Source organism: Pristiophorus japonicus, chromosome 2 (genome assembly GCF_044704955.1).
Source record: "Pristiophorus japonicus isolate sPriJap1 chromosome 2, sPriJap1.hap1, whole genome shotgun sequence".
Taxonomy (NCBI): Eukaryota; Metazoa; Chordata; class Chondrichthyes; family Pristiophoridae; genus Pristiophorus; species Pristiophorus japonicus.
The window spans coordinates 48,029,578-48,050,080 of record NC_091978.1 but is presented as its reverse complement, the minus strand read 5'-3'; the positions used below and the strand labels follow the sequence as shown (position 1 = coordinate 48,050,080).

The 20,503-nt window shown below is 45.7% G+C and overlaps 1 protein-coding gene across 1 annotated transcript; it reads left to right on the top strand.

Annotated features, from left to right (window-relative positions):
- Positions 1-2,686: 2,686 nt before the first annotated feature.
- Positions 2,687-7,839, top strand: ier3ip1 (immediate early response 3 interacting protein 1). Its single transcript, XM_070867056.1, has 3 exons — positions 2,687-2,801; positions 6,284-6,385; positions 7,561-7,839. The coding sequence occupies exons 1-3, from the start codon at positions 2,711-2,713 to the stop codon at positions 7,614-7,616; spliced, it is 249 nt and encodes an 82-aa protein (XP_070723157.1). The 5' UTR covers positions 2,687-2,710; the 3' UTR covers positions 7,617-7,839.
- The last annotated feature ends 12,664 nt before the right edge of the window (positions 7,840-20,503 follow it).

Here is a 20,503-nt window from a genome sequence, read left to right as displayed (position 1 = left end):
CTTCGATGGTTTGAATTAGCTAGAATAGACTGGCAAATGATACTTAAAGGGTTGATGGTGGATAGGCAATGGCAAACATTTAACGATCACATGGATGAACTTCAGCAATTGTACATCCCTGTCTGCAGTAAAAATAAAACGGGGACGGTGGCTCAACCGTGGCTAACAAGGGAAATTAAGGATAGTGTTAAATCCAAGGAAGAGGCATATAAATTGGTCAGAAAAAGCAGCAAACCTGAGGACTGGGAGAAATTTAGAATTCAGCAGAGGAGGACAAAGGGTTTAATTAAGAGGGGGAAAATAGAGTACAAGAAGGACTTTGCCGAGAATATAAAAACTGACTGCAAAAGCTTCTATAGATATGTGAACAGAAAAAGATTAGTCAAGACAAATGTAGGTCCCTTGAAGTCAGATTCAGGTGAATTTATAATGGGGAACAAAGAACTGGCAGACCAATTGAACAAATACTTTGGTTCTGTCTTCACGAAGGAAGACACAAATAACCTTCCGGAAGTACTAGGGGACTGAGGGTCTAGTGAGAAGGAGGAAGTGAAGGATATCCTTATTAGGCGGAAATTGTGTTACGGAAATTGATGGGATTGAAGGCCGATAAATCCCCGGGGCCTGATAATCTGCATCCCAGAGTACTTAAGGAAGTGGCCCTAGAAATAGTGGATGCATTAGTGATCATTTTCTAACAGTCTATCGACTCTGGATCAGTTCCTATGGACTGGAGGGTATCTAATGTAACACCACTTTTTAAAAAGGGAGGGAGAGAGAAAGCGGGTAATTACAGACCAGTTAGCCTGACATTAGTAGTCTGGAAAATGTTGTAATCAATTACTAAGGATGAAATAGCAGCACATTTGAAAAGCAATGATAAGATCGGTCCAAGTAAGCATGGATTTATGAAAGGGAAATTATGCTTGACAAATCTTCTGGAATTTTTTGAGGATGTAACTCGTAGAGTGGACAAGGGAGAACCAGTGGATGTGGTGTATTTGGACTTTCAAAAGGCTTTTGACAAGGTCCCACACAAGAGATTGGTGTGCAAAATCAAAGCACATGGTATTGGGGGTAATATACTGACGTGGATAGAGAACTGGCTGGCAGACAGGAAGCAGAGAGTCGGGATAAATGGGTCCTTTTCAGAATGGCAGGCAGTGACTAGTGGAGTGCTGGTATCTTTACAATATACATCAATGATTTGGATGAAGGAATTGAGTGTAATATCTCCAAGTTTGCAGATGACACTAAACTGGATGGCGATGTGAGCTGTGAGGAGGATGCTAGGAGGCTGCAGGGTGACATGAACAGGTTAGGTGAGTGGGCAAATGCATGGCAGATGCAGTACAATGTGGATAAATGTGAGGTTATCCACTTTGGGGGCAAAACCAAGAAGGCAGAATATTATCTGAACGGCGGCAGATTAGGAAAAGGAGAGGTGCAACGAGACCTGGGTGTCATGGTTCATCAGTCATTGAAAGTTGGCATGCAGGTACAGCAGGTGGTGAAGAAGGCAAATGGTATGTTGGCCTTCATAGCTAGGGGATTTGAGTATAGGAGCAGGGAGGTCTTACTGCAGTTACAGGGCCTTGGTGAGGCCTCACCTGGAATATTGTGTTCAGTTTTGGTCTCCTAATCTGAGGAAGGACGTTCTTGTTATTGAGGGAGTGCAGCGAAGGTTCACCAGACTGATTCCCAGGATGGCTGGACTGACATATGAGGAGAGACTGGATCAACTGGGCCATTATACATTGGAGTTTATAAGGATGAGAGGGGATCTCATAGAAACATATAAGATTCTGACGGGACGGGACAGGTTAGATGCGGGTAGAATGTTCTCGATGTTGGGGAAGTCCAGAACCGGGGACCCAGTCTTAGGATAAGGGGTAGTCCATTTAGGACTGAGATGAGGAGAAACTTCTTCACTCAGAGAGTTGTTAACCTGTGGAATTCCCTACCGCAGTGAATTGTTGATGCCAGTTCATTGGATATATTCAAGAGGGAGTTAGATATGGCCCTTACAGCTAAGGGGATCAAAGGGTATGGAGAGAAAGCAGGAAAGGGGTACTGAGGAATGATCAGCCATGATCTTATTGAATGGTGGTGCAGGCTCGAAGGGCCGAATGGCCTACTCCTGCACCTATTTTCTATGTTTCTATGTTAAAGGCGCTATATAAAATGAAAATTGTTGTTGCTGTAAAGTAATTAGGTGGATGTCAGGAGATGGATAACTGGCAGAAGTGATAACATGACAAAAGGCATGCCTCCTTTTGTTTCTAGCTGTAGTTTCTGACATAGAAACAGAAAATGCTGGAGACACTCAGCAAGTCAGGCATCTGTGGAGATAGAAAGAGACTTTCAGGTCGATGACCTTTCGTCAGAACTGAAAAAAGATTTTAAGCAAGTGCAGGGGGAGAGGAGGGAAGGGCTGGGATGGGGTGGAAGGCTGGAGAGATTAGAGAGACCAAAGGTGTGATGGTACACAATGATGGCAATGTGGCAGGATATTGCTCTCCCCAGACTCTATTTTGAATTCCGTGTTTCTCTCCGAGGTTTGTCCCCGGTGGGTTTCTACAGCCCTGATTATATTTAGATCAAGCTGCAGCTCAGGCTTCGGGCGTTTGGTGCGGTTTTGAAATTCGCGTTGCTGCTGAGTGCTCGCTGTGTCGCGCGGCGGCCCGTTGTTCCTGCTGGCGCTGTCGCCATGGCGCTCACCCTGTACTCGCTGCTGCAGGCCGCGCTGCTCTGTGTGAACGCCGTCGCCGTGCTGCACGAGGAGCGCTTCCTCAACAAGAGTGAGTCTGTCGGCCGACACAAACACTTTACAACTGGAGAACAATAGACGCACAATATTCTTAAAGGGGATTGTTGTTAAAGGGACACCGCCGGCCGTGACGTCACAATGGACGTGTTCCTCTCGGGGCGGGCGCCCTTTCATCTTCCCAACCCGGGGCACTGAGGCCAACTGTTTAATATTTATTTTTTTCTTTAATGTAGCAGGTTTATTATGCGAATGGGGAAGAGGAAAGAATGTGCCCCACCCCCCTTCCTTCTCGCCCATTTGGTAGATGCTCTACTTGATAACGCTAGTTTTTTTATTACAGGATCCTTGGTTTTATAGAGTGGAAAAAGTTATTGCTAAACTTTTTTATAAATCACTAATTAGACCTCAGCTGGAGTATTGTGTCCAGTTCTGGACAGCACACTTTAAGAAGGATGCCAAGGCAGAGGTGAATTGTACCAGGGATGAGGGGCTTCAGTTATCTGGAAAGATTAGAGTAGCTGAGATTGTTCTCCTAGAGCAGAGTAGATTTGATAGAGGTGCTCAAAATTATGAGGATTTTGGATGGAGTACATAGGGAGAAATTGTTTCCACTGGCAGGCGGGTTGGTAACCATGTATGGTCGGAGACATGATAGGTTTGCAGTATATGAGTGCCTGGAAGTGTCTGTTTGTAATGAAGGGACCTAGTGTTAATGCCGCCACCACCAGTGATACATCAATATTTAAAAAAAAGATAAAGTGGAACTACTACGGGGTAGAGTTGTACAGTGTCCGTCTTGGCTCCAGTGTTGGCACTCTTGCATCAGAGTCAGAAGTTTGTGGGTTCAAGTCCTACCCCAGACTTGAGCACATAATCTAGTCTGAAACTTCAGGGCAGTACAGTGTCATCTTTGGATGAAATGTTAAACCGAGGACCCACCTGCCCTTTCAGATGGACATAATAAAAATCACGTGGCACTATTTGAAGAAAATCAAGGGAGTTTTGGCCCAATATTTAGGCCTCAACCAATATCACAAGCCGATTATCTGGTCATTATTTCATTGTAGGGCCTTGCTGTGCTGATCTGTTTTGTAATGTTTCCCTACATTACAACAGTGACTCCAGGCAATTAAGTACTTTTGAACTGTAAAGTGTTTTGGGATGTTCTGAGGTTGGGGAAAGATGCTATATAAATGCAAGTTTTTCTAAGTAATCAGGTTTGTATAAACTTTTATTTGTTTCTGTCTTACTTTTCGTTCATGTTTGATTTATTGGGCCCAAGTTTCCACATGATTTGCGCCTGATTTTTAGGAGCAACTGGTGGAGAACGGACTATCTTAGAAATCGCAATTCTCCACATTTTTTTTTCTGCAGTTCTAGTCAGGTAGAACAGTTCTACTTTGGAACAGAATTTATTCTTCAAAAGGGGGCGTGTCCGGCCACTGACTCCTGATTTGAAAGTTTCCACAGTGAAAACGTACTCCAAACTAAAGTAGAATGGAGCAAGTGAAGATTTTTGTAGAACTGAAAAAACCTGTTCTACACATTTAAAAAATCAGGCGCAGGTTACAAATTAGGCGTCCAGAATGAGGTGGGGGGGGGGGGAAGGGAAGTCATTAAATTCTATAATAAATCCTTATTTATACTTATACAAATATTATACAAATAAATCCAACCTGAATAAACATTTATAAGCAAAGAAAAGATTAAATAAACCATCTTTCTACCTATGTGAAAGTGCTTCAGGCAGGCCTTGCGGGACCGAAGGCTGAACGGGCCGGCCCGAGACTTCGGGCAGGGCCCGTCCCCAGCACCAGATTTACAGGTAGGGTTGGGTTGGGTCGGGGAGGTTCGGTTCGGTTGGGAGGGAGGGAGAGAGAGAGAGAGAGAGTCAGATCCAGTCCGGGAGCGGGAGTCGGGTCGGGTCCAGTCGGGGGAACAGGAGCGCGGGTCGGGGGAGCGGGAACAGGAGCGCGGGTCGGGTCGGGGGGGAGGCGGGGAGCGGGAACAGGAGCGCGGGTCGGGTCCAGTCGGGAGGGGAGGGGAGGGGGGGCGGAGTGGGAACAGGAGGTCGGGTCGGGTCCAGTCGGGGGCGGAGCGGGAACAGGAGCGCGGGTCGGGTCCAGTTGGGGGGGGAGTGGGTGTCGGATCTGGTCCGGGGGCGGAGGAGCGGGTGTCGGGTCTGGTCCGGAGGCGGCGGGGAGCGGGTGTCGGGTTTGGTCCGGAGGCGCGGGGAGCGGGTGTCGGGTCTGGTCGGGGGGGAAAGCAGGTGCTGGCTGTGGGAGGAGCCTTATTCACGCAGCCCCAGTGAGGCCATTCGGCCAGGGCTAGGGGCTGCGTGCTTCGGGCCCCTCCCACACAGTTCGGCGCCTGGAGCTACTGAACATGCGTGCCCACTGTAGCGCGCATGTGCAGAGGTCCCGGCACTGTTTTCAGCGCAGTGACCTGGCTCCGCCCCCCCACAGCTCGTGCTGGCTGCGCCGAGGGCCAGAGGACCTGCAGGGAGGTGGAGAATACCGAGGATTTTTTTAGGCGCACTTTGTGGCGCGAAAAACGGGCGTCCAGGTCGGGACTGCGCCGTTCTAGGCGCGTGTGGAAACTTGGGCCCATTATTTCCACCCCACTATCATTTTTTTTCAGTATTCATGTGTTTATTTTCCTTTTTTACAGACATATTATTATGGGTGTGAGCGGAAAATGTAGATAAACCTTGGGCAGCAAACAGAGGTGAACAGAGGAAGAATGGTGGCTAGTTGAGAAAGTATGCAAGTGTTTGGTGAGGGTGTAACCAGTTAAAGCCGTAGATTATAAGTTTGCAGTATATGAGTGTCTGGAAGGGTCTGTTTTTATTTTTAATTGAAGGACTTAGTGGTAGTGCCATCACCAGTAGAGGGTAAGGGATGACAGGAAATGACTGAATATGTTTGATGTGTAGCCAATTAATGTGTTTTTAAAGAAATAGTTTCTCATGTTTTGGGTGATGTAAGGGATTCCTCTCAAACTAGGTTTGTTTAGAAAAGGCTAAGAATTGCATTATACCCTTTATTGGCAATGCAGAAACTAGACTTTCATGTCATTTAGTCTGGGTTGGATTCAAGCCGAGGTCCCGGTGGTAAAAGTTGACTGACTAATCCAGTCCCTGCTAAACAAAACTTTAATAATTTATCCTGTCTCAACTGCTTAAGAGATGCACTAGGTGGCCTGCTGAATGATTGGGTAGGCTAGATGAACTTAGCTGGGTGCTGGTGTCAGATCTAGGTACCTTTTTTTTAGTATTTCTGAATTGAGAAATAATTATTCTAAGAAACCAGCCCAGAGATGAATAGAGTTCTAACTTTTAAATGAATAAAAGGGCTCTGATCATTAAAAACAAAACTCCATATTGGGGCCATTGTAAAGCCATATCCTTAATTATAATTTAAGCTTCAGGGTGATAAAAAGCCAAACGACTAAAGTGATGTGTATATTTAAATTTTATGTTTAACTAAATTTCATTTGACAATGTCTTTGTAGTCGGCTGGGGGACAGACCAGAGTGTCGGTGGTTTTGGAGAAGATCCAGGGATTAAATCACAGCTTGTAAATCTGATCCGATCCGTACGAATGGTGATGAGATGTAAGTTCTATAGATCTGTTAGTTGACTTCTATAGTACTTGGTCCGCAAAGACTTTGAACTCTGCCTTTTTATTTTATACATTATTTGTTATTGCTTGTTTGTTAATTATGGCCACAAACGATGTCTTGTGATCCCAGGGGACATGTAGGTGCTGCTTGATCTTTTGTACAGAACATCTTTTTGTTTCTTCTGCTCCCCTGACTTTTGGAACATGGAGAATCATGGCTGTTTACCCATGGTGCGGTGTGTATTGCGTTGTATTTTCTCCCCAGTTTCTTCCCCTCGCCTCATGAAGGCATTGAATCTGTGACCGGCACAACTCCATAGTTGCCAAACACTCAGCAGTATTGAAGAAAGGTTGGGCCTACACTCATTGGAGTTTAGAAGAATGAGAGGTGGTCTTATTGAAACGTGTAAGATTCTGAGGGGGCTGACAGGGTAGATGCAAAGAGATGTTCCCCTCGTGGGGGAATCTAGAACTAGGGGGCATAGTTTAAGATTCAGGGGTCACCCATTTAGAACTGAGATGAGGAGGAATTTTTTCTCTGAGGATCGTGAATCTTTGGATTTCTCTACCCCAGAGAGTTGTGGAGGCTGGGTCATTGAATACATTTAAGGTGGAGATAGACAGATTTTTGAATGATAAGGGAGTTGAGGATTATGGGGAGCGGGCGGTGAAGTGAAGTTGAGGCCACTATCAGATCAACCATGAGCTTATTGAATGGCAGAACAGGCTCGAGGGGCCAAATGGCCTACTCCTGCTCCTATTTCTTAGGTTCTCAATATTTTGCCACGTGCACATTCCTCACGTGTGACCAGGCTATTAAACTACAGCTCATAGTAACTGGACTTGATCCTAGTCTCCTCTGATTTCCTTATTTCTGGCAGGAATCACAAGATAGGGAGCAGGAACCCTGGTTGGTTTTTTTCCCTCTTTGGTAGTCCAGGGGTTCTGAGGCCAATTATAGCACCAGTCCCCACTCGCTGTTGCCTCAGCTTCGATCAGCGAATTCAATACAAACCAGCTATTAAACCTGGGACCTGTCTGACTCATTTCCGTACTGTTCGTTACATTTGTCAACTGTGCCATCAATAAGTTATTGAGTTTATCATAATATGGCCACCGAACGATAATAAAATAACTGACCTTTGCCTTAAATTTTTTCCTCTCTAGTGCCGTTGATAATAGTGAACTCCATAACAATTGTACTCTTGTTACTTTTCGGATGAAAAATTGAAAAAGAGCATCAACACTTTCCGCAATGGTGATGGGACAATGCAGTGTTTTCTACACGGGTGGAGATTTGCAACATATTTTGATGTTTAACTCCATGATCTCCCTCAAAAAGATTCTTTGAACTTTAGTACAAGCAAACCCATGGCATTGCATATTTCAATGTTTTGTAGACAATATAAAAAATAAAAATGTGGGATCAATGCAAAAAATGACAAACTTTTCAGTGTCCTGTTGCAACTAAACTATGGACTGCTAAACTGTTTTGTTTGAAATGTAAGACATTTGCAGTTAGTCTCGTATTTGTGTCTCTACTGTATTGTGTTGTTTAGACTTATCTACAAGCAGTGTTACATGGTAGTGTAAATAATGTAGAGGGTCACAAGTTATTGTAGTCAAGGTGGATGCAGAGAGGATATTTCCACTCACACGGGAAACTAAAACTAGGGGACATAGGCTTAGAATAAGGGGCCGCCCATTTGAAACCGAGATGAGGAGAAATTTCTTCTCTCCGAGGGTTATTAATGTATGGAATTCTCTATCCCAGAGAGCTGTGGAGGCTGGGTCATTGAATATATTTAAGGCGGAGATAGACATATTTTTGAGCGATAAGGGAGTAAAGGGTTGGTGAGCGGGCAGGGAAGTGGAGCGGAGTCCATGATCAGATCAGCCATGATCTTATTGAATGGCGGAGCAGGCTCGAGGGACCAAATAGCCTACTCCTGCTCCTATTTCTTATGTATTACAGAGAGGGCAGCATACAGGCCAGGGTTGGATATGTGGAGGAAAGTGCACATGTTTTGTAGGGTATCATGTGGGTTGGAGTTGGATACATGGAGGGTAGTGCACAGTCCAGGAATGGAAGCTGATATCTTCCTCATCCCTATGACTCAGAGTGATGAACCATTAGTCTTGCATCAATACCAGGTAAAATAATGGAATCAATGACATCAGGTATAAATTGAGCATTACCTGTATGATAACTGAGTAATCAGCAGCTAGCATAAGTTCAGGTGAGGAAGATTATATTTCATTGGCATTTTTGAGAAAGATATTCCAAGTGAATAGGAAAGACCAACCAGTGATAGTTGAACTTAGAATACTAAGTGTCCAGCATTGTGCTGAGGAAGATAATAATGGGCTTCATAAATGGTATCAACAGTTTAGGATAAAGTAAACTCTGCACTTAACATCTCCCAGTTACTGTGGAGCAAACAAAGCCAGTAGATGGATTGTACTATACTAATAGTCACAATTGTGAAAAGGCAAATAATATTTCACTGGTTGTATTGATAACAAGGGAATATACATTTAAGATTAGTACTAAAAGTGGAAGTTATGACATTTTTCATGCAAAGGGATATTAGAATATAGAATGCATTATTGTGATTGTCAGTTGAAGATTAGTCAATCATGACATGAGGGAAACAGATAAAGATTGAAAAATACTAAGTAATGAGGAAAGAACATAAAAATGAGTAGATAGCTCTACTATGAAGCTAGCACAGGCACAATGGGCCAAATGGCTGACATTGAAATTTCTTTGCTACAAGTTGGAGGATGTCTGGCAAAAACCACAATGCTGTGATCAGGCTGCATCCTGTGCTATGGCCAATTTCAGTCACTCACATATGAGGATGATCCTTAGTGCTAAAAGACTGAGTTTAGTGGAAAGATTGCAGAAACTTAGGATGTTAAATTTAAAGGAAATGCCTGGGAGGACCTCGGACATACAAGATTATAAATATTGTGTTCCTAACACAGATGAGACTGCACACAGGGAGGTTAAAGTAACAGTGACCTCAGTCTTTATTAAGACACTCCAGACTGAGGAACAGGCCTCAGGGGCTGGTTTATAGACAGTGCTCCCAAGGGATGCTGGGATCCTTTGGGACTTCAGCAGATGCACTCCCTGGTGGTGGAACATGAGAGTGCATGCTTTATAGATACATAACATCACTCCCCCCGCCACCCCCCCAAAGTCAAAGTGAAAACTATTTACAACGGGAGCCTTTCTTTCCCTGGTGGACCGCCTCGGTACAAATGTCTGTTCTGTTGTGTTGTTGGCCCTGCAGGGCTGCTGGGTGAGCCTGGCCTTGCTGGGCTGTTGGGTGTGATGGGTTTGATTTCCTGGTCTGGGATGGTGGCGTTGATCCTTTGGGTGTGTGTTGTGGGCTCGAAAAAGGTGGTGTCTGCTGTGGGTTGTTCAGGGCAGTCTGAACCGCAGCCTCGTTTGCTCAGGTGCTTCCTGCAAATTTGTCCATTGTCTATTGACTACAAACACCCTACTCCTTTCTTTAGCTATCACCGTGCCCGCGATCCACTTGGGACCATGTCCATAGTTTAGCACATACACAGGGTCATTCAGATCAATTTCCCGTGACACAGTGGCACGACCATCGTTTACATTTTGGTGCTGCCGCCTGCTTTCTACCTGATCATGCGGGTTGGGGTGAACCAGCGAGAGTCTGGTTTTTAGTGTCCTTTTCATGAGTAGCTCAGCCGGGAGCACCCCTGTGAGCGAGTGGGGTCTCGTGCGGTAGCTGAGCAGTACTCGGGACAGGTGGGTTTGGAGTGAGCCTTCTGTGACTCGTTTAAGGCTCTGTTTGATTGTTTGTACTGCCCGCTCTGCTGCCCATTGGAGGCTGGTTTAAACGGGGCCAAGGTGACATAGAAACAGAAAATAGGTGCAGGAGTAGGCCTGTCGGCCCTTCGAGCCTGCACCGCCATTCAATGGGTTCATGGCTGAGCATGGAACTTCAGTACCCCATTCCTGCTTTCTCACCATACCCCTTGATCCCCCTAGTAGTAAGGACTACATCTAACTCCTTTTTGAATATATTTAGTGAATTGGCTTCAACAACTTTCTGTGGTAGAGAATTCCACAGGTTCACCACTCTCTGGGTGAAGAAGTTTCTCCTCATCTCAGTCCTAAATGGCTTAGCCCTTATCCTTAGACAGTGACCCCTGGTTCTGGACTTCCCCAACATTGGGAACATTCTTCCTGCATCTAACCTGTCTAAACCCGTCAGAATTTTAAACGTTTCTATGAGATCCGCACTCATTCTTCTGAACTCCAGTGAATACAAGCCCAGTTGATCCAGTTTTTCTTGATATGTCAGTCCCGCCATCCCGAGAATCAGTCTGGTGAACCTTCGCTGCACTCCCTCAATAGCAAGAATGTCCTTCCTCAAGTTAGGAGACCAAAACTGTACACAATATTCCAGGTGTGGCCTCACCAAGGCCCGGTACAACTGTAGTAACACCTCCCTGCCCCTGTACTCAAATCCCCTCGCTATGAAGGCCAACATGCCCTTAACCGCCTGCTGTACCTGCCTGCCATCCTTCAATGACTGATGTACCATGACACCCAGGTCTCATTACACCTCCCCTTTTCCTTAATCTGTCATCATTCAGATAATAGTCTGTCTCTCTGTTTTTACCACCAAAGTGGATAACCTCACATTTATCCACATTATATTTCATCTGCCATTCATTTGCCCACTCACCTAACCTATCCAAGTCATTCTGCAGCCTCATAGCATCCTCCTCGCAGCTCACACTGCCACCCAACTTAGTGTCATCTGCAAATTTGGAGATCCTACATTTAATCCCCTCGTCTAAATCATTAATGTACAATGTAAACAGCTGGGGCCCCAGCACAGAACTTTGCGGTACCCCACTAGTCGCTGCCTGCCATTCTGAAAAATAGGAATGTTTGATCCCATTGCGGGTCATGAATTCTTTAAATTCGGCACTGGTGAAACATGGCCCGTTGTCACTGACCAGTATGTCAGGCAGGCCGTGGGTGGCAAACATGGCCCTCAGGCTTTCAATGTTGGCGGTGGCGGTGCTTCCCGACATTATTTCACATTCAATCCATTTTGAAAAAGTATCCACCATCACGAACATTTTACCAAGAAACGGGCCCGCATAGTCGACATGGATCCTTGATCATGGTCTGGAGGGCCAGGACCACAAAATTAGTGGTGCCTCTCTGGGCGCGTTGCTCAACTGAGCACTCACGCTGCATTGCCGTACACAGGACTCTTTGTCAGAGTCGATACCGGGCCACCACACGTTGGATCTGGCTATCGCTTTCATCATTACTATACCCGGGTGTGTGCTGTGGAGATCCGAGATGAACGTCTCCCTGCCCTTTTTGGGTAGCACTACGTGGTTACCCCACAATAGGCAGTCTGCCTGAATGGACAGCTCGTCCTTTCACCGCTGGAACAGCTTGATTAGCTCTTGTATTTCAACGGGGATGCTGGCCCAGCTCCCATGCACAGTTTTTTACTAGGGACAGCAGAGGATCTTGGCTGGTCCAAGTCCTAATCTGGCGGGCCGTGACCGGTGATTTATCATTTTCAAACATTTCCATGACCATCAACAAGTCTGCGGGCTGCGCCACCATCAACAAGTTGCAGGCTGCGCCATTTCCACCCGTGTTGGGCAATGGTAGGCGACTGAGAGCATCCGCACAGTTCTCGATGGCTGGCCTGTGGTGGATGGTATAGTTATAGGCTGATAGCGCGAGTGCCCACCTTTGTATGCGGGCTGAGGCATTAGTATTTATCCTCTTGTTTTCAGCGAACAGGAATATGAGGGGCTTGTGATCGGTTTCCAGCTCAAATTTGAGGCCAAACAGGTACTGATGCATTTTCTTTACCCCGAACACACAAGCTAACGCCTCTTTCTCAATCATGCTGTAGGCCCTCTCGGCCTTAGACAAGCTCCTGGAGGCATAGGCGACAGGTTGCAACTTCCCCGCAACGTTAGCTTGTTGTAATACACACCCGACTCCGTATGATGACGCATCACATGCTAGCACATGTCTTTTACATGGGTTATACAATACAAGCAACTTGTTGGAGCATAAAATGTTTCAGGCTTTCTCAAAAGCAATTACTTGGTTTTTTTCCCCATACCCAGTTCTCACCTTTACGCAATAATACATGTAGGGGCTCTAAGTGGGTGCTTAACCCCGGTAGGAGGTTAAGCACCCACTTAGTTGAGGAGTCCCAGGAACGATCGCAGCTCTGTGACATTCTGTAGCCTGGGCGCGTTCCTGATAGCTTCTGTCTTGGCGTCTGTGGGCCGAATGCCGTCCGCCACGATCTTTCCCCCAAAAAACTGCAGTTGCCATGAAGACTCATTTCGACCTCTTCAGCCGTAGCCCTACGTGATCCAGTCACTGGAGGACTTCCTCCAGGTTTTGTAGGTGCTCAATGGTGTCTCAATGGACCCGTGACCAATATGTCGTCCTGAAAAACCACCATGCGTGATACCGACTTGAGTAGGCTCTCCATGTTTCTCTGGAAGATCGCTGCAGCCGACCGAATTCCAAACGGGCATTTGTTGTAGATGAACAGTCCCTAGTGTGTGTTGATGCAGGTGATGCCCTTCGAAGACTCCTCCAGCTCCTGCGTCATGTAGGCTGAAGTCAGGTCAAGCTTGGTGAACGTCTTGCCTCCTGCCAGCGTCGCAAATAGGCCGTCTGCCTTAGGTAGCGGGTATTGGTCCTGTAGCGAGAAACAGCCGCAAATCCTGACCGTGCCATCACTTTTGAGAACTGGAACAATCAGGCTGGCCCACTCGCTGAATTCCACTGGGGAGATGATGCCCTCGCGTTGCAGCCTGTCCAGCTTGATTTCCACTCTCTCTCTCATCATGTGAGGTACCGCTCGCGCCTTGTGGTGAATGGGTCATGCCTCTGGGACCAAGTGGATCCGCACCTTCGCCCCGGAAAAGTTTCCAATGCCTGGCTCAAAATGGGAAGGAAATTTGTTAAGAACCTTGGTAAATGAGGCCTCATCGACATGCGATAGCGCTTGGATGTCATCCCAGTTCCAGCGGATTTTGCCCAGCCAGCTCCTTCCAAGCAGTGTGGGGCCATCGCCTGGGACAATCCAGAGTGGCAGTTCGTGCACCGTGCCCTTGTAGGTGACCTTGACCATGGCACTGCCCAGGACAGTGATAAGCTCTTTGGTGTACATTCTCAGTTTCGTGTCAATGGGGCTCAGAGCTGGTCTGAGTGCCTTGTTGCACCACAGTCTCGCAAACATTTTTTTACTCATGATGGATTGGCTAGCGCAAGTGTCCAGTTCCATCTCTGCGGGTAAGCCATTCAATTTTACATTTAGCATTATAGGTGGACATTTCGTCGCAAACGTGTGCACCCCGTGTGCTTCAGTATTTGCCTCCTCTCTCTGAGGCTCGAAATTGCATTGATCCACCCATGGATCGATCTTCCTCTGCCACATGGTGGATGGCAGGTTTTGCAGAGCTTGCAACTCGTCTGCAAGCTCGTTGGAGGTGCCCCATTGTTCCACAGCTCTTGCAAACATACCCTTTGAAGTGGCATGAATAGGCTGAATGGAAGCCTCCACAACACCAATAAGGTGTGACTTGTCTTGCATTCATCCTTTGTTGCGGACTCTGAGTCATCTGGGTCACCTGAGGCTTGCTGGCAGTTGCAGACTCGTGGTTTCTGCCCTGTACATTTCTGCTCGCAAACACAGTTCCAGTTAATTTATGAACATTGCTAGCACTTGTGTGCTGAGAGATTTGTTTGGTGTTATCACTGGTGGACATAAACGCCTGTGATATCGCAATGGCCTTACTGAGGGTCGGTGTCTCTACAGTCAAAAGTTTTCGTGGGATGGTCTTGTGGCCAATGTCCAGTACAAAAAGTCTCTGACCATTTGCTCCAGATAGCCATCAAACTCACATTGTCCTGCAAGTCGCCTTAGCTCGCCACTTCCTGACCTTCAGATCGCTGGCACGTGTAGAACCAATACCTCGCCATCAGTACGCTCTCCCTCGGGTTAAGATGCTCCCTAACCAGTGTACACAGCTCCTCATACAACTTATCTGTGGGTTTCACTGGAGCCAGAAGATTCTTCATGAGGCTGTAGGTCGGTGCCCCGCAGACCGTGAGGAGGACCGCTCTCCCCTGTAGCACCTCCTTCTCCGTCCAGCTCGTTGGCTGCAAAGTACTGGCCTAGCCGTTCGACATAGGCTTCCCAGTCCTCACCCTCCGAGAATTTCTCCAGGATGCCCACAGTTTTCTGCATCCTTGCGTTGGATTCGTATACTCGTCGCCAGTTATTGTGTTCCTAACACATGAGACTGCACACAGGGAGGTTAAAGTAACAGTGACCTCAGTCTTTATTAAGACACTCCAGAGTGAGGAACAGGCCTTAGGGGCCGGCATATATACAGTGCTCCCAAGGAATGCTGGGATCCCTTGGGACTTCAGGGGATGCACTCCCTGGTGGCGGAACATGGGAGTGCATGCTTTACAGATACACAACAATAAACAGTGTAAAAAAAATAGTCTCTTCCAAAATTCTAGAACAGTCAAACATGACAAACCAGCAAATAAGGAAGATAAGTGCAAATGGGGCTTGGGGCCTGCATGTGGCCCGTAGGTGGCAGAAGCATAGCTACACATAAACCCAAACAAAAGTTTAATGATAACATACCAGCAGCCACTGATAATGTGCTTTATTTCACTCGTGCAAAATACATTATTATGCCCGAGATGCTTGTGAATAATGGTGAAATAAATCCACTCATATATTATGTGTGTATATATATATATATATATATGACATAGCTTTCTTGTATCATGGGATGGCCATCCTCACCCATATCTATCTTACGACCACTGTGCTAGACATTCTCCAAAGGAAGGGAGAGCTTTTACATAACTTGTTCCTACCAGCAACTGGTTCAAAGGTGCATTGCACAGACATAATTTTTAGAACAAAGACCATTAGGCCCAATACTTTTTTTGGATTGCTTTCAACCTCACCCGTCTATCCTATCCCTACATTCTTTTTTTTCCAAAACACATCCAATTCTCTCTCGAACGCCTTTCTAGTGTTTGCTTTACTGTCCTTCACAAAACTATTATCCATTGGGTTAGTGTTTAGCCTGACTTCTCTTATTTTTAACTTGAATTTGAACTCCTCATAGGGTTCAATTTACCAAGATTAACTTTGTGAATCTTGATAATTTCAATTAGATTACTTCTAAGTCTCTTTTCCAAGAAGGGCAGTAATAACTTGCATTTATATAGCACCTTTAACACAGAAAAATGCCCCAAGGTATTTCATAGCAGTAATCAAGGAGAATTCACGTGGAAGCTGTCCCATGTCTTCAAACGATGCCACCAAGGAGCAGTGTGTGAGGGAGAAGAGGGGACCAAGAACTGATCCTTGGCGGACTTGGGAGACCATGTACAGGGCCAAAAGGGAAGCTGTTGCTGGAGATGTTCTGGTTATAATTTGATAGTTAAGAGTGGAAGAAAGTGAGGGTAGTCCCACCAATCTGGACAACAGAGGTGTTACAGAAGGATGGTGTGGCCAACTTTATCAAAAGCTGCAGAGAGTTCAAGGAAGGATAATGCACCATAGCCACAAGTGTGTGTGAATTTGGTTAGGGCTGTTTCGGTGGCATAGCAAGGGCAGAAACCTGATTGGAGAGATTCAGACAGGGAATTGTCGAAGAGATGGGGAGAGATTTGGGAGGGGACCGCAAGTTTGGAGAGGAAAGGGAGATTGGAGATGGGGTGCTAGTTTGCGAGGACAGAAGAATTAAGTGGTCTTTTTTGATGAGCTAATAATGACGGTGGTTTTGAAAGAGAAAATACCAGAGGGGAAATTTACTCAATCTTGCTTTCTTTTAAAAAAACAAACATCCTCATAGAGTTTACTAATGAATTCTCATTTTACAGTGAAAAACTTTACTGAACAAATGTGCGGATGAAACTTCTAGAGTTGGCAGAACTAAAGGTTACAGATGTCAAATGTTATGCAGGGGAGGGGTAACAACAAGAACTGCTTTACAAAATTTACTTAATGGGGCACTCTCCTGCAGAAAGTGAAAGATGGAGGTTTTAGACCCTCAACAACATTTTTGACAAATGGCCAAGTTATTTCCAAATTAGAAATTCTTGAGAAAATCCAGCCTTTATTTTCTGCACATCGAAAGAAACTTTCTGACTTTTTCTGCCCTCCTCCAAATGTTGTTTCAATAGAAAGCATTTTATCTGTCATCAATAAATGTCATCTTATATCAGATAGCAACTGTAACATTTATAGCCATAAGATAAAATTTCATGTAACTACTGGTCGGTGAATCTGTAACTAATGTCCGGACCGGGGTCAAGCAGGGCAGCGTCATCACCCCAACCCTCTTCTCAATCTTCCTCGCTTCCATGCTCCACCTCACAGTTGATAAGCTCCCCGCTGGAGTGGAACTAAACTACAGAACTAGTGGGAAGCTGTTCAACCTTCGCCGTCTCCAGGCCAGGTCCAAGATCACTCCAACCTCTGTCATCGAGCTACAGTACGCGGACGTTGCCTGCGTCAGTGCGCACACAGAGGCTGAACTCCAGGACATGGTCGACGTATTTACCGAGGCATATGAAAGCATGGGCATTACGTTAAACATTAGTAAGACAATGGTCCTCCACCAGACTGTCCTCGCCACACAGCACTGCCCCCAGACATCTAGATCCACGGCATGGCCCTGGACAACGTAGACCACTTCCCCTATCTCGGGAGCCTCCTATCAACAAGAGCAGGCATTGACGATGAGATCCAACACCGCCTCCAGTGCACCAGTGCAGCCTTCGGCTGCCTGAGGAAAAGAATGTTTGAAAATCAGTCCCTCAAAACTGTCACCAAACTCATGGTCTACAGGGCTGTAGTAATACCCGCCCTCCTGTATGGCTGAAACGTGGACCATGTACAGTAGACACCTCAAGTCGCTGTAGAAATACCACCAGCGATGTCTCCGCAAGATCCTGCAAATGGACAGACGCACAAACGTTGGTGTCCTCGTCCAGGCCAACATCCCCAGCATTGAAGCACTGATCACACTTGAACAGCTCCACTGGGCAGGCCACATAGTTTGCATGCGAGACACGAGACTCCCAAAACAAGCGCTCCACTCGGAACTCATCCACGGCAAACGAGCCAAAGGCGGGCAGAGGAAACATTACAAGGACACCCTCAAAGCCTCCCTGATAAAGTGCGACATCCCCACTGACACCTGGGAGTCCCTGGCCATAGGCTGCCCTAAGTGGAGGAAGTGCATTCGGGAGGGCGCTGAGCTCCTCGAGTCTCGTCGCCGAGAGCATGCAGAAATCAAGCGCAGGCAGCAGAAGGAGCTTGCGGCAAACCAGGCTCCCTGCCCACCTTTTTCCTCAACGACTATCTGTCCCACTTGTGACAGAGACTGTGGTTCTCGTATTGGACTGTACAGCCACCTAAGAACTCACGCTAAGAGTGGAAGCAAGTCTTCCTTGATTCCGAGGGACTGCCTATGATGATGATGATGAACTAGAGGGCATCAATTTAAGATCATCACGAAAAAATAAAAGAGACGGGTGATTTTTTTTTACATAGAATTGTTAGGATGAGTAATGTCCTAGCAAAAACAGTGATGGAAGCAGAATCTATAATAGCTTTTAAAGGGGAAGTGGATAAATATTTGAAGAAAAAATATTGAAAGGGAAAGGAAATGCGACTGAATAGATAGCTTTTTAACAGTCAGCATAGGGCGATGGCGGGGAGTCATCCCCAGTGTCCTAGCCAATATTCATCAGTCATTAAAAGTAGGCATGCAGGTACAGCAGGCAGTTAAGAAAGCAAATGGCATGTTGGCTTTCGTAGCAAGAGGATTTGAGTATAGGAGCAGGAAGGTCTTGCTGCAGTTGTACAGGGCCTTGGTGAGACCACACCTTGAGTATTGTGTGCAGTTTTGGTCTCCTAATCTGAAGAAGGACATTCTTGCTATTGAGGGAGTGTAGCGAAGGTTCACCAGACTGATTCCCAGGATGACAGGACTGACATATGAAGAAAGACTGGATCGACTAGGCTTATATTCACTGGAATTTAGAAGAATAAGAGGGGATCACATAGACGCATATAAAATTCTGACGGGATTGGACAGGTTAGATGCAGGAAGAATGTTCCCGATGTTGGGGAAGTCAGAACCAGGGGTCACAGTCTAAGGATAAGGGCTAAGCCATTTAGAACCGAGATGAGAAGAAACTTTTTCACCAAGAGAATTGTGAACCTATGGAATTCTCCACCACAGAAAGTCGTTGGGTCCAGTTCGTTAGATATATTCAAAAGGGAGTTCGATGTGGCCCTTACGGCTAAAGGGATCAGGGGGTATGGAGAGAAGGCGGGAATGGGATACTGAAGTTGCATAATCAGCCATCATCATATTGAATGGCGGTGCAGGCTCGAAGGATCGAATGGCCTATTCCTGCACCTATTTTCTATGTTTCTATGAATCAATATCACTAAAATAGTATTTATTACAGTATTGTTTTTCGGAGCATGCTGTGCGCAGATTGGCTGCCATGTTTCCTACATGACAACAGTGACTATGCTTCAAGAAATACTTCATTGGCTGTACAGTAGTGGTCGTGAAAGCCGCTATAGAAATGCAAGTCTTTCTCACTCTGCTGCAAAATTCTGCCATTCTAAACAGTGAAATGCTGGGAGTGAAGTTAATGAAGTTAGTGAAGTTAATGGAGTGAAATATGTCGAGGAACCAACTAGAGAGCTGGCCATCCTAGACTGGGTGATGTGTAATGAGAAGGGACTAATTAGCAATCTTGTTGTGCGAGACTCCTTGGGGAAGAGTGACCATAATATGGTAGAATTCTTTATTAAGATGGAGAGTGACACAGTTAATTCGGAAACTAGGGTCCTGAACTTAAGGAAAGGTAACTTCGACGGTATGAGGCGTGAATTGGTTAGAATAGATTGGCAAAGGATACTTAAAGGGTTGACGGTGGATAAGCAATGGCAAACATTTAAAGATCACATGGATGAACTTCAGCAATTGTACATCCCTGTCTGGAGTAAAAATAAAACGGGGAAGGTGGCTCAACCGTGACTAACAAGGGAAATTAAGGATAGTGTTAAAACCAAGGAAGAGGCATATAAATTGGCTAGAAAAAGTAACAAACCTGAGGACTGGGAGAAATTTAGAATTCAACAGAGGAGGACTAAGGATTTAATTAAGAGGGGGAAAATAGAGTACGAGAGGAAGCTTGCAGGGAACATAAAAACTGATTGCAAAAGTTTCTATAAATATGTGAAGAGAAAAAGATTAGTGAAGACAAACGTAGGTCCCTTGCAGTCGGATTCAGGTGAATTTATAATGGGGAACAAAGAAATGGCAGACCAATTGAACAAATACTTCGGTTCTGTCTTCACGAAGAAGACACAAATAACCTTCCGAATGTACTAGGGGACAGTTTGTCTAGTGAGAAGGAGGAACTGAAGGATATCCTTAATAGGAGGGAAATTATGTTAGGGAAATTGATTGAAGGCTGATAAATCCCCGGGGCCTGATAGTCAGCATCCCAGAATACTTAAGGAAGTGGCCCTAGAAATAGTGGATGCATTGGTGATCATTTTTTAACAGTCTATCAACTCTGGATCAGTTCCTATGGACTGGAGGGTAGCTAATGTAACACCACTTTAAAAAAAAGGAGGGATGGAGAAAATGGGTAATTATAGACCGGTTAGCCTGACATCAGTAGTGGGGAAAATGTTGAAATCAATCATTAAAGGATGAAATAGCATCACATTTGGAGAGCAGTGACAGGATCGGTCCAAGTCAGCATGGATTTATGAAAGGGAAATCATGCTTGACGAATCTTCTGGAATTTTTTGAGGCTGTAACTAGTAGAGTGGACAAGGGAGAACCAGTGGATGTGGTGTATTTTGACTTTCAAAAGGCTCTTGACAAGGTCCCGCACAAGAGATTGGTCTGCAAAATCAAAGCACATGGTATTGGGGATAATGTACTGACGTGGATAGAGAACTGGTTGGCAGACAGG